Source organism: Homalodisca vitripennis, chromosome 6, assembly GCF_021130785.1.
Source record: "Homalodisca vitripennis isolate AUS2020 chromosome 6, UT_GWSS_2.1, whole genome shotgun sequence".
Taxonomy (NCBI): Eukaryota; Metazoa; Arthropoda; class Insecta; order Hemiptera; family Cicadellidae; genus Homalodisca; species Homalodisca vitripennis.
The window spans coordinates 65214334-65228576 of NC_060212.1; the positions used below are offsets into that span (position 1 = coordinate 65214334).

Sequence of the window (14243 nt, forward strand, 5' to 3'; positions counted from 1 at the left end):
GGATAGTTGTTGCACTAACAACACAATGAACGTCAAACTACGTAATATTTGATTACAACGTAAAATTAGCGATTGCGTAATATGCTAAAATACAATGCTAATTTTACATCAGTAAAATTACCTAATCTTTACTTAAAGTGCTAGTGATTTATTTAGATTGTAGGTTTTTGGATTAACATTGAAACAAAATAAATGTTTAAAAACAACTAGTCAGTGTGTTTTTTTATTTTTAAACACTTCTAACTATGAGTTTTGGAGACATTAAATATGAAAAACTGAGTGGTCTAACCAATATAAAGTTAAATATTTATAAATATTTTGCTCTCAACTTCCTACAGCAAAATCATAAATGTAAAACATGTTTGCCTATTTTACTTGATAATTATTGTTAAAAACGGTTTTAATAACTGTTAATTACATTTTTCACATAAGATAAGCAACAAATTTATTAAAATTTGGTATTATTTGAATAACTGCTTAAAGGTTTCAAAAAAGTTATTAAATTTTGTTATAGGCAATATTGGACTCGCCAGCATCAGACATCCTGTTTAACAACACTTTTCTGCGCACATTCTTGGGGACCAATTACAATGAAACCATAATGGAGTTTAAGAAAGATCTTAATCTGTGAGTAGCTTTAGGAAGAAGAAGCATACATGAAATTATCAATAAGCCAGTTTATTACAAAACTTTATTACCTTCGTAGTAACACACAAAAGAACCACATAACATGTGAACAAGAATGTAAAATAAAATTATTATTACAGTAAATGTTAAAAATTTCCCCTGTTTGTGTTGATGTAATAGCTGAGCTCTTTGTAACATCGACTCTCTTACATTTTGAAAGGGTCAGGGTTTTTCTACCACTTCTGTTGCTTAAAAGTATATTTTAATAATATTTTTTTTACATTCTTGTTTGCATAAAGTGGTTCTTTTATTTGTAATTAAGAAGGAAAACACATTTAGTTCAATATGTGTGTTTTTCTGGCCGAATCTCAAAGGGAACACTACTTGTTACCTACAAGTTACCAGAGTGTCACAAATTCTCAACTTTCTCGGAAACAGAACATTTACACAATGTCACACATTGTGTCACACATGTCACACATTTACAATGAGTCACAATGTGGACTATACAATAACCAGATGCCGTCATGAGAAGCACCTGTACAAACAGTAATCAACTTATCTAGTTTGTAAAGGCTAGAGAAAGTTGACCTTTAACCACTGATAACAACTTGCGATTACCACTGAGACTTGTGTGGTTCTAATACCAACGACAAGTATTAAATAAAAAAACAATATTACTTCCACATCACTCCTATAGAATAATACATACATATTGATTGAAATATACTCAGTCCTTAAATATATTTAAAAATACTAGTAAACTCATATTACTGGCTTGAGTGTATTTAAATTGTTAATCTTTTATAGGAGTATAAAAATACTTAAAATAAATTTAATAAATACTAACTTGATTGATTTAACTATTTTGACTCATTTTTTGATTCATATTTTAATTAAACCTGACCACCAAAAATTGACAGACAGGCAGCCAAAGCCTATAAAACTGATTTTTAAAATGTCCAAAACTAAAACTAGTGGCTCTAAATACCCCTGTGGTGCCTGTGACATTGGAGTCAAATACTCATCTATTAAATGCACTGGCTCATGTCAACTATGGTACCATGGAGGCTGTGTTAACATTAAGGACAAACAACTAAAAAAACTAACAGCAAATGAAATTAAAAATTGGATGTGCAAGAAATGCCTTAACATTCCAAAATCACCTGTGAACCAATTATCTGAAAACACACCCCATGCGACATCTTAGAGACGGAAGAAAGAAATAACACGAGCCTAGATATCCCTAAAATCCATGATACTGAAATGGAGGAAATTACAACCAAAGTAGAGAACTTTGAAAACCAAGAAAACGCTGACCTCGAAACATCGCTCACCTTAGCTGCAGAGGTAGGGAGTGCGCTACTTGCTGAAAACCAGAAACTTAAACAAGACCTATACCAAACTAGCCTACAGAACTGTAACCTAAATGCAAAAATCTTAGAACTAGAAAACAAAAATGAACTAATCTATGAAGAACAAATAGCACAACTAGAAATTGAAAAGGAGCGCATTCTGAACAGAAATAACTTCTTGGAAAATCTGGTTTACGAACTGGAAAAGCAGCTAGTGAAAGAAAAAGAAATGCAAGAACAGCTGAAGAAGAACTTTGAAGAGCATGACAAAGAAAAAGAAGTAACAATTACCAAATTAGAAAAAAGGGCTCAAGAAATGCAACGCAAATCTCACTTTGAAAAGGGAAACACAATGGACAAATACACAATATCTGAAAAAACACTGAAAAACTCAGAAACACAGACAAGCAATAATGAAACACCGGCCATGAATACAAACATGTATGTACTAACACAATTAGCCGAACTGAAATTACGACTTAATAAGCTGGAGAACCTGAGTGTTACAACACAAAAACAAGATATGGCATTTAACAAAACTGAAGATATGACATTTGACAAAACTGAAGACCTGAGAACAGCCACACTTCCAACTCCAATGACTTCCAGAACACCTAAACAAACAAAGCAAGGACAGGAAGAAGAATTTCCGATCCCACACAAAAAATCAAAGACACAGAAAACGAGAAATGTTTACAGCACATCACTGCAAATAACAAAATACAGATCGAACCAAGGCTTAAATACAGAGTCACATACAACAGACCACACCATTAAAAAGCTCCGAACCGAAAATTCCACACACGAAAATGAAACTTACAAAAATAATTTCAAAGTGACAATAGCCCCTCCTATCACAGCCACAAAACTCAACTCTGGTGAAACCATAGCTGACTTCTACTATGAGCAAACTAAAAAATTAAAACTGGAAAATGTAAAACAAAAAATCGCTGCATCCTCCACCACCTCTGAACAGTATTTTAAACCCTGAAACAAACAGACAATTACCATCCCCTGAAAACCCTAAATACACCACACTACCAAATAACAGCCCTTTTTTAGAAGCGGGCCTGAAGGGAAAAGAACACACATAACAATAGCTACACCAACAGAACAAAACACAAATCTTAATCAATTCACTCTCCTTCACCAGAATATTAACTGGCTGTCAAACAAAATTGAAAGGCTAAATCATTTTTTAAGCCACAATAAACCAGACTTTATTATATTAACAGAGCATGGACTTAATCAAGAAAAACTAGAAAGAACAAACATAGAAGGCTACTCTCTCGTTGGAGGCTTTACGAGAAAGAACCACATTAAGGGAGGAGTAGCAGGCTATGTTAAACAAGACCTACAAAAATTTGTAAAACTACTAGAAACCAGCTCAGATGAAACTGAACTTATCTGTGAGTCAGCCCTTTTCGAAATCAAACTTAGAAAGGAAACAATAAATGTCCTCGGGGTCTACAGACCGCCAAGCACAAAGATAGACAATGCCATCGATATATTATTAAATGTACTGGACAAAGCACTTAGCACATACAAAAAAATCATAGTCATGGGTGATATTAATGCCGACAATCTACAGGAGAACAGTGATAACACTAAATTAAAAGAACTTCTCGCTGCATTTGATTTGGTAAGGATGCAGCTCCCACCCACAAGAATCACCCATGAAACTTCAAAATCAATAGACTGGGTGTGCACTAACATAAACCCAGAATTAGTAAAAACATCAGTAATCTAAAGCGGCCTCTCTGACCACACAGCACAATTAACCACACTAACCATAGTAAAACACTGTCCCACCAAAATTAAAACAAAGAAGAGAAATTTCAACAAAAAATCAATAGAAAACTTCAAATCAACTCTAGCCAAACAAAAATGGGATGCTGTGTACCACTCCAACAACACTGACACAGCTTACAACATATTCCACAATATCATCCAAGCAACCCTTGACAACACCTGCCCACTGAAGACCTTCAAAAATAAATATAACAAAACCCAGACCTGGGACATTGAATGCACAAGACTCAAGGAACAGTACATCCGAGCCCTAGAAAAAGAGCAGTGCACAGGCCGAATAGAAGACAAAACAGAGACAATAGCCAGGAAAAAGGACTACGACTTAAAGCTCAAAAAGCTCAAAAAAGAGTCGGTAGCAGCACATATAAGTAACTCCGAAAATAAGCCCAGAGCCCTATGGCAAATAATAAACAAAGAGAAGACAGCCAGACACAAATCGAACAACCAAATATACCTTCAAATCAATGGAAAAATACTTCACAACCCTGCAGAAGTAGCAGACTGCTTTAACAAATTTTTCTCCTCAATAGCACAAAGAACTCTCCAAGACAGCCACTTAAATGCCACAAATACTACAAGCCAAAATCCCCCGCCACTCACTAACAACACTTTTCAGTTCGAACCAACAACAAAAGAAGAAGTGGAGAAAATAATAGACTCCATGAAAACAAAAACCTCATCTGGCCTAGATAACATCTCATCAAAACTAGCAAAAATCTGTAAAGAAGAAATTTCTGATCCCCTAACACACATCATAAACATATCCTTACAACAAGGGATTTACCCTGAAAAACTAAAAACAGCAAAAGTACACCCGAAATACAAAAAAGGACCAACCACCGACATGACTAGCTACCGACCAATATCACTCATATCCACCTTCTCCAAAATTATTGAAAAGATAGTACTAGAAAGACTTTTACAATATCTTGAGCACAATAACCTACTAACTAAACATCAGCATGGTTTCATGAAAGGACGATCCACAACCACAGCCCTAATTCAACTTATAGAGCATGTCATAGACAAACTGGAAGAGGGCCACACTGCTACTAGTTTATTCTTAGACTTTACAAAAGCATTTGACTGCTTAAATCATAAACGCCTTCTTCAAAAACTAAAAAGCATGGGTGTAAAAGATAAAACTGCAGACTGGTTCTGGAACTACCTAAACAACAGGAAACAACTGGTGGAAATCCAATACACTAAAAACAATTTATTAGAAAAAGTTCAGTCAAAAACTGCCGACATGCAGATGGGAGTGCCACAAGGATCAGTGCTGGGCCCGGTCCTGTTCCTACTGCTTACAAACGACCTACCCGACTACCTAGAGCGCATCTGTCACACAACCATGTACGCAGATGACACTGTCATAACAATATCTGACAAAACCACGCAACACCTTGCCAGAAGTCTAAGCAGCGCCCTAATCACAACAAAACAATACTGCATCTCGAACAACTTAGTGCTAAATGGCAATAAAAACTGTTCAAATAAAATTCTCCACCAGGCAAAAAAATACACATCTTCCAATCACTGACCTAGAAACAAAAAACCAAACAAATCACCTTGGTATATTAATTGATGAACATATAACCTGGAAAGCACACACTGAACAGCTTTGCAAAAAATTAAGCACCAGCATATTTGTAATACGCAGAATTAAACAGATTAGCAATAAAGACGCAGCTAAAACCGCCTACTTTTCACTATTTGAGACACATCTCAGATACGGTATAGCACTATGGGGAGGAACAGCTAACTGCATCATGGAGAAGATCCTCAGGCAGCAAAAACTAGCAATAAGAGCTCTAGAAGGACTCCAATACCAAGAAAGCTGCCGGGAAGCATTTAGAAAATTGAAGATCCTCACAGTAGTAAACTTGTACATCCTAGAAGTAATTCTGCATGCGGTACACTCGAGAAAAACTAGAAACAGAGACCTTCACCAGTATCACACACGCCATGTCCTTGACTTCACACTGCCTGTACACCACCTGAGCCTCACAGCCAGGAAACCATCATATAAGGGAGCGGTCTACTTCAATAAACTTCCAGAATCCCTAAAGAATGAACCACCCAAACGTTTAAAAAAAGCATTAACTGCCTGGCTACAAGAGAGACCCTTTTACTCAGAAAGTGAATTTTTAAACTTGTAATTTAGATTAATCAGGGAAGAACAGGCAGGGTTCATAAAGGGCAGATCAACCACAAATCAGATTTTCATTTTTCAAAGAAATATTAGCTAAATACTGGGAATATAATAAAGAATTTTTTGCCATATTTATTGACTTTCAAAAAGCATACGATAGCATAATCAGAAAGGAGTTGTGGACACAACTAGATAAATTTGGCATCCCGAGAAAATTAATAAACTTAGTTAAGATGAGTGTCACAGAGTCAAGAGGCTCAGTAAGAATTAATGGTCGGGACTGTGTACCTTTTGGGATAAACTCAGGAGTCAGGCAAGGAGATGGTCTTTCTCCAATCTTATTTAATATTGCCATGGAAGAAGCACTTCAGAGTGTAGCAGAGAGGGATTTAGGGGTGGAAGTTGGAGCTAAACTAAACATCCTGGCTTTTGCAGATGATGTTGTCATATTTGCAGAAAATGTAGATGATTTGAGGTCACTAACTGGACTATTTATGAGTGAGGCAGAGAAAGTGGGGTTGAAGACGAATGATGCAAAAACTAAATATATGCACTTTAGAAGGAATCAAAATCAAAGAGGAGGACCCCTACAAATTGATGGGCATGTTTTCGAACAAGTGGAGAACTTTAAGTACCTTGGGGTCACAATATCAAATAAAAACACAGATGAACCAGAGATACAAAATAGGATCAACTCAGCAAATAGATGTGCATATGCATGCAATAGGATACTTTCAACCAAATCTCTCTCTCACAAAACTAAAACTAGAATATACAAAACAATTATATGTCCAGTGCTTTTGTACGGATCCGAAACGTGGAGGCTAAATAAGAAGGATGAGAAAAAGCTTCTAGTTTTCGAGAATAGAATTTTACGTAAAATTTATGGGCCATCATATGAACAAGGGGTATGGAGAAGAAAACATAATAGAGAAATCAGGGAGCTCTATAATAGTACGGATGTAATAGGAGAAATAAAGTGCAGAAGACTCTGTTGGGCAGGCCATGTTTTGAGAAGAGAAGAGAAATGCAAACTGAGGAGGGTAATGTACGGTAACCCAGAAGGAAGACGACCCCGTGGGAGACCGAAAGTGAGATGGTGGAACCAGGTGAAGGCTGATATGGAGAAGGTGGGCGCTTCAGAGGAAGATGCGGAGGACTGTTCAAGATGGAGGAGCTTTGTTGGTGCGGCTAAATATCACCTCCGATATAAATGGCCCTGGGAGTAAGAGTAATTTAGATTAAGCTATGTAATTTTTATACAACCATGAAATCTGTACCAATGACGCATGTACTGTTCTCAACGAACATGTCAATAAAGTGTATTGTCTATTGTCTATTGTCTACATACCCCATGTGTATTTTAAAGGGTTATACACATGCTTTTTTAATGTATAAAAATATAAAATTTATAACAAAAATTATTAGATGAATAATATTAGATGAATATTATGTAAAAATACATTAAAAATTGCTTCATAGCTTGTTAGTTCAAGTAGTTGGCCTTAGTGTGGTAATTTCTAAAGCACACAGGTACACAAAATGGAACTTTGTAGTCTGGGCACCACCAGGATGTTTCCTTCCTTCCAGCTTTGTCAGTTTCTTCCTTGACTTTTTCCGAGCATACTTTGCATACTCGTGTAGGCTGTTCCTTTTTCTCTATAGGTGGTATCTTGTCTGAGAAGTGTCTAGTGGTAAAACACAAAAGTTGTGAAGTAACAGTAATTTAGTGCTACAGAAACATTGTTTTATACAATAAATCATTATTAATTTATTCAAATATATACATTATATATACATGAATTGTGTCAGAACATAAAAGACTACATATTAAATATTAAAAACTACTCTTGACTAAAATACAGTAACTTTGTCAACATTCAATTACAACAAAACTGAGTTTCATGAAATTTGTTATTTAACCCTACTGGCAGTCGCCTGATTATCAGTCGATATTAATGTTTCTGTAGTGGCAGTCGCCTGAAAATCAGTCGATTTGACACGTGCCCGTTTGACATCTGTTATAATCAATACACGAACTAAACTGCAATGATTCATATACCACTGGAATCAGAAATAGTTGCTGATTTGATCGATGTATTTTGTTTTGTTTTGTATGCCATGATTTAAGTATGACATATTGAAAACGAGAGTTGTTTGTAAACAGTCGGCCATTGTTGTTGTATTGTTACCCAGTCGCGTTATTCTTGTCCATCTAAAACGTAAGTTTATTACATGAAATAAGTGCTTTTATGTAATAAGTGTGTTTATTTATGCGTATAAATTCTCGTATATTGTGTTTTATCAGTTTATTTTGTCATGTTATGAAGAAATATATGTGAAAAAATATATTAGTGAGATTTTGTGTTCTAGGCTATGTGCAGTGTTGTGATAGTTTTAGTTAGCTTTAGGATCATTTTCATATGCGATGATCATGATATAAAGCTTCTTTATTTATTTTTATAGGCTTACTTTTAATGTATTTTATGAATTTTTCGAGTAATAATTAAGGTTTTGATGAATTTTTGTAACACAGTCGTATCCATAGCAACGAATTTAGACGTATTGTACTATGTTCAGATTAGAGTATTTCATAATTGTTTTAATTAAAAAAAGTGTAGTAAACTATACATTTTCTAAAACTATAAAACATTTTCAACATTTTGGGTATTTTGGAAATATTTTTTTTCACACAATATGTCTTTTATAGGTGCCCCCCCACCACTTTTACATACCTTTTTTATTTTTTGAAAACAAACTTAGTAAAAAAAAGTGATAAATTTCTTATATTTTTGGGTTTTTATTTCCATGAATAAAAAGTAAATTTTCTTGTGAAAACAGTGATATATAATACATATAGGTTTATAATCAAATTATATTAAAAAAAAAAATAAAAACCAATACTACTGCAAAACACCTCAAAATGGCCTGCCACTTGAGGAAATTTCAACTGCCAGCTTGAGGGTTAAATATTAAAATTGTGGTATATGTGTCCATAGTAATTTTAAGCATTGCTATTTTAAATACTCCCCCATTAGACTTGTCTTATTTTGTCACCTATAAAACTCTTAATAACATCTTAAATATATATAAACACTAAAAACCAATGAATTACAGCAATATTTTAAAAACCAATGAATTGCAGCAATATTTATACCATATACCATGAAGTGTGGCTAGAAAAGGTAAATGTGATTTGGACAGTATCAGATTCAGAATTGACAATCAAGACCACAGTTTTAATAGTGGTATCAGAATAAAATTTTGTTGTATCAGCCCATCCCTAACAGTATAACAGCTATCATCGTTAAAGCAAAACAGGTGAAACTACTAAACGATGTAACTGGAGTTTGTGATTTGCGCACAGAAGTGGTATATTTTGAACATGGTGGTTTAAGGGTTCAGTATAACTTGAGCATTTTAGAAAAATACAAAAATATTTATAACAGATTTTGTTATACTGTATTTGAACATTTTACAACATTTAAAACTAACATTAGGATTGGGCTCATATGTGTTTATAGGAAGATCTGTTTGCTTGTTCTCATGAGAAATTGTAATACTTAATTTTCTTTGTGTCAAATTATTGCAAACATCTTATCTCAGAGCTTTGTCTCACTGACTTTGAAAGTATCAATGAAAGCACTAAATTATCAGAAAATATCAAATCATACGTCTCAAATTCATATTTGTGGCTTTTGAGTTTTGTTGCATTTACAAATATTTTAAATTACCATATATCAAAAAAATGAGATTTTTGCAGAAAGTAGTAACATTACCATTTTGTTGTAGGTTTCTTCAACCAAATAACACCCAGTACCGTGAGGACACATTTGACAGATTCATCAATATAACAACAGACCTGAATGAACTGTTTGAGGTTTGTACTCTCTATAAATTATGTTAGATTAGTGTTTAGAAGGAGTTATGTCTTGTCAGCCAGAACATTATCTGCTAGTAATATTAAAATGATCAAAATAAGGATTCTTTGTTTAAAGTTTGCTATTGACGATATATGGTTTGAAAGGATAATATAATTTCTGACATTTGCCATTGTTTTATGTTACGAAATGTATAACAATGGTAGATGTCCAAAACCTATTATCCTTTTAAGATAGTGATTTTTTTGCCATATTTTTTTTACTGATTGTGTTTAACTTTGAACCTGGAAAATGACTTGTGAGTAGTTTTAAAACATTTCCCCTTGGCAAGTGACTAGTTTCTAATAACTTTTGTAGTTATATTTTTAACCAAATCGGTCATTATAGTCTTTTAGCATAGTGCAGCAGGTACTAAGATAATTTTTATTTATTCATTCATAATTTTTCTCTGTTACTGTATACAAATTTCTATTTGGATTTGATGTTTGTATTTTGTTATGAGAATCAAAGTCTGTTAAGAAAATGAGTTTTAATTTTTTTTCTATTTTTCTATTTAAAATTATGTAACAATTATACTCCCTGTTTAGTGTTTTGATTGGAACAAAACTGTGCCTTATGACAATGAAGATAAGGCTATGGATGCTGGAATGGCATTGATCGAAGAAAACAAACTCTGGGCTCTGCTTGTCTTCATTGATCCTGGAAATGACACACTGAACCCCAACACTACATATAAAATCAGGTAAACTATATTAATTGTTGTAGTTAACCAATTGTTTTTTAAACATTTCTTCAAATCTGATGAGGTTGAATATTTGGCATATTGCATCAGAAGAAAGGGTTTCACTATTATTAGTTTTGATACTTTAAAATTGGATTTTATGTTGTGCACACAAAATGGAAAGTGGTTAGCTTTTAATGGGCAAATGATTAGCACTCATATAATGTGATTCAGAATTTCTGATAATTCACAGAAAACATTACTTGGAATTAAGAATTATTAAGATCAAAGTAAAAAAGTAACTAACATATCACTAAGTAACACATGTTTTGGTTAAAAAAATGAAATAAATTATATTTAAAGCTGAAAATCCATAATATTAAAAGCTAAAAGTTCATAATATTATAAAAAAATTAAAAATATAAAATCACAAATTGATCTATGTTACGTTGTGACATAACAGCACAGATCAACATTTTTACTTTTTAAGAAAAAAAAGTATATATATGTTTACAAAATCAACGTAGACCCTTGAACCGTTGGATTGATAATGCACTAGCTCTTATCTACTCAGCTGCTCAAACTGAACTGGAAATACACCTCGTACATACAGACATTAATAAACTAAGCATTTCTGACCCATTTTTAGGTTGCAGCTTTTGTTTATTTGACAAGAACAAATTCCTTCAATAACAAAACTAAAAAAACTTATATTTTTTATACTCTATGTATTTGTTAAAAATGCATAGAAATGGTAAATTTTAGATTTGCTTACAACCGATATTACCATACTTAATTATACCTAGTCATGAGGTATGGTGCCATCCATATGTATCACAATTATCAGGTTCTTATTTTTCTTTACAATTCTTTACTTTTATCCACTAAACAAACATATCTATTTTGACACTTGCACTTCTTCATTCAATCATTTATGACTTTCTTTAGATTTATCACCAATTCTTTTGTTGGAGTTTTTTTCAGTTTATATTTATTTAATTTGTCAGTTCAAAGGGACAAATCAGCTGTAATTTTTTATATCTAAGTTCCCTACCTTGGAGGTTACATTACAACCTTTTTATGTGTTTAGTATGCTGGTTTGGGGAAAATGTATTTTTTTAAATTTTTAATGTTTCATATTTTGTTATGTTTTATCATAAAATAAAACAGCCTGATGTTATTACTTATATTTATTAAAACATGGCATTTATTAAATGAGTTTATAGTTTGCTCTACATCAGCAATTATTTGTGTCGATAAAATACATTTTTAACAAATTTTAAACTATGCTTTTCCTCTCTGAAGTTCCATCATCTGTCATTTTTCCAGGATGAATGTTGAGAGGGTGGATAACACAGAGTTTATCCAGGACCGACTCCAGAGACCTGGAGCCAGAATACGGCCAGCTGTGGACCTCAAATACATTACCTTTGGGTTTGCCTACCTGCAGGACATGATGGACCACATAATCATTGAGGAACACTCTGGCCGGCAGGACCTTCCAGGGGTATTCCTTCAACAGTTTCCCTACCCATGCTATGTAGAAGACAGGTTCGTGTATTTGTTCATTGGGTAGTTTGTTTTTAGAAAAGTTTAATTAGAATTTTAGGAAAATTATTGTTTTTTTTTTTTTTTTGTTAAAAATAAAGTTGAAAGAATCCTTCAATAAAAATGTGCAACATTTAATGAGTAATGATGACATGTTTGTATTTGGTTATAGGTTGCAATTTCAATGTTACAACTACCAGTATTAAAGTAATACAATCCCCAGGAGGGCTAGTTTATGTTTTACATTGAGCCTAAATTGGATACAGCAAAACTGATGTCAGTTAAATCTGGGCAGTATGTGACATGACTGAGATTTAGAGCCTGCCATCTTTCTCATGGGTTTTTACCGGTGGCAAGCAACCTTTTTTTTGTTCTCTTAGGACAAAAGCTTATAAATTGCATTTAGTCCTATAAGAACCTTAGTGCTGCTTCTGGAGTGACAGGATATTCAGGATGGGTAAATTAGAGTGTAGGGGCTGCCTCCTATCGATAATTCATGAGGAAGAATTAGGGCACTCTGAACCTCTCTAATCCTCTCTAATCAAAGTAGGTAGGGGGTGGCACACCCTTGTTGAGGCTAGCAAGAACCTCTGATACTTAGGGAATGAACCCCACCAACTCCACAGTCATCTCCCGCAGTAGACTAGACCTATCGAACTGCCCTTGCACCCCAGAATCTCAACATATGCGGTTAGTGATGTGCTACTCCTGGACACCCATAAGGTTGCCCAGATTTAAGCGACACATCGGTTTTTTATGTGCCCAGGTGTAGATTTAACTGCAAGGTATAAACCAGCCAGAAGTGATCCCTGCTAGGTCCGCGCAACCTCACCCAACTTGAATATCTTGTCACTCTGGAAGCAAGCGCAAAGAAAGGTCCTTTTAGAATTAAGAGCAATGAGAAGTTTCTCAGCTTCGAATAAAAAGTAATACAATGTTCGAATATTTTGTTTACTAGATTTGTGATAGCCATATCTCGTACGTTCCCACTTTTTATGGTGCTGTCCTGGGTGTACACGTGTGCCATGATAGTCAAGTCTGTAGTCTACGAGAAAGAGCAGAGACTAAAGGAGACCATGAGGGTGATGGGTCTAGGCAACGGAGTCCACTGGCTCGGCTGGTTTGTGGACAGTATTGTTCCGATGTTGGTCACTATAGCGATGCTCACCACTGTACTGGTCGTAAGTAACCGCTTTTACTACAAATAGATCAAAGTAATTCATTTAAATTGAGGAATGAATCAAGTAATGATAATTTTTCCCAGAAAATACGTTAACAATGAATGGGTGAGATATTATATAATTCTATATTTTTAATTGAACAGAAAGAACAAATTACGTGTTATGAATGTACATTCATCAAACACACTTGTTATTGGAGTCTCAGTTTATATACAATCAAGCAACTGAGGGCTTGACAGTTAAAAGAGACTGAGTTGTCCACAACTCACAGCAGCACAAAGTTCAAGATTCCTGCCAGCCAGGTTCTCCTTATCACTATTGCTGATAAAGATCCCTCTTATCTCTAAGTGAATAATCTCTTCTATTGGGAAATTAAAACAGTTTTCTATTATAACTTCTCCACTCTTACTATTTTTATTGAAAATGTCACTTGAACTTAACCAAGCTGAATTTCTTCACAGATCATTATATACTTTCTATAAAAAACCACATAAGTTTTAACTAAAACACAGGAGCAAACTTTAAAGTGTAATCACTGTGGATCCATCCCAACCACCATTATCACAAATGCCTTTATTTGTTGTCACAAAAGAAACTAACATTTTATTTAGGATAATGCTTCATAACATTCTATGTTAAAATTAGAAAAGTGAGGATGGTAAGAATATTAAATCTTGACTATGCATGGGTTTGGTTGGATGAATTGCTTAGTGTTTACCAAATGGAATGAATGGTTGTAAATAAATTAATTACATATACTGTATTATATGAGACAGGATCAAACAGAAAATTTTTTGATATTCAGCCCTACAGGCTATCCCACTGTGTCAATTCAGAAGAAGAATTATAGACATATTTTGATTTTATAAAAAAAGATATTCACAATTTATTGCCAGTTGCTTTATATTTTATGTATGAGTACAAACTGTAGAATAGCACTGTATAGTTGTATTATAATATAGTTCA

The 14243-nt window shown here is 33.9% G+C and overlaps 1 protein-coding gene across 1 annotated transcript in view; it reads left to right on the forward strand.

Annotated features, from left to right (window-relative positions):
* The first annotated feature begins 515 nt into the window (after positions 1–515).
* The window catches only part of LOC124364405 (phospholipid-transporting ATPase ABCA1-like), an 81260-nt gene continuing 67532 nt past the window's right edge, over positions 516–14243 (forward strand). Inside the window, 5 exon segments of the mRNA XM_046819851.1 lie at positions 516–627; positions 9739–9826; positions 10415–10569; positions 11878–12099; positions 13055–13277. Of these exon segments, the coding sequence (XP_046675807.1) occupies positions 602–627; positions 9739–9826; positions 10415–10569; positions 11878–12099; positions 13055–13277 (714 nt within the window). The 5' untranslated portion in view covers positions 516–601.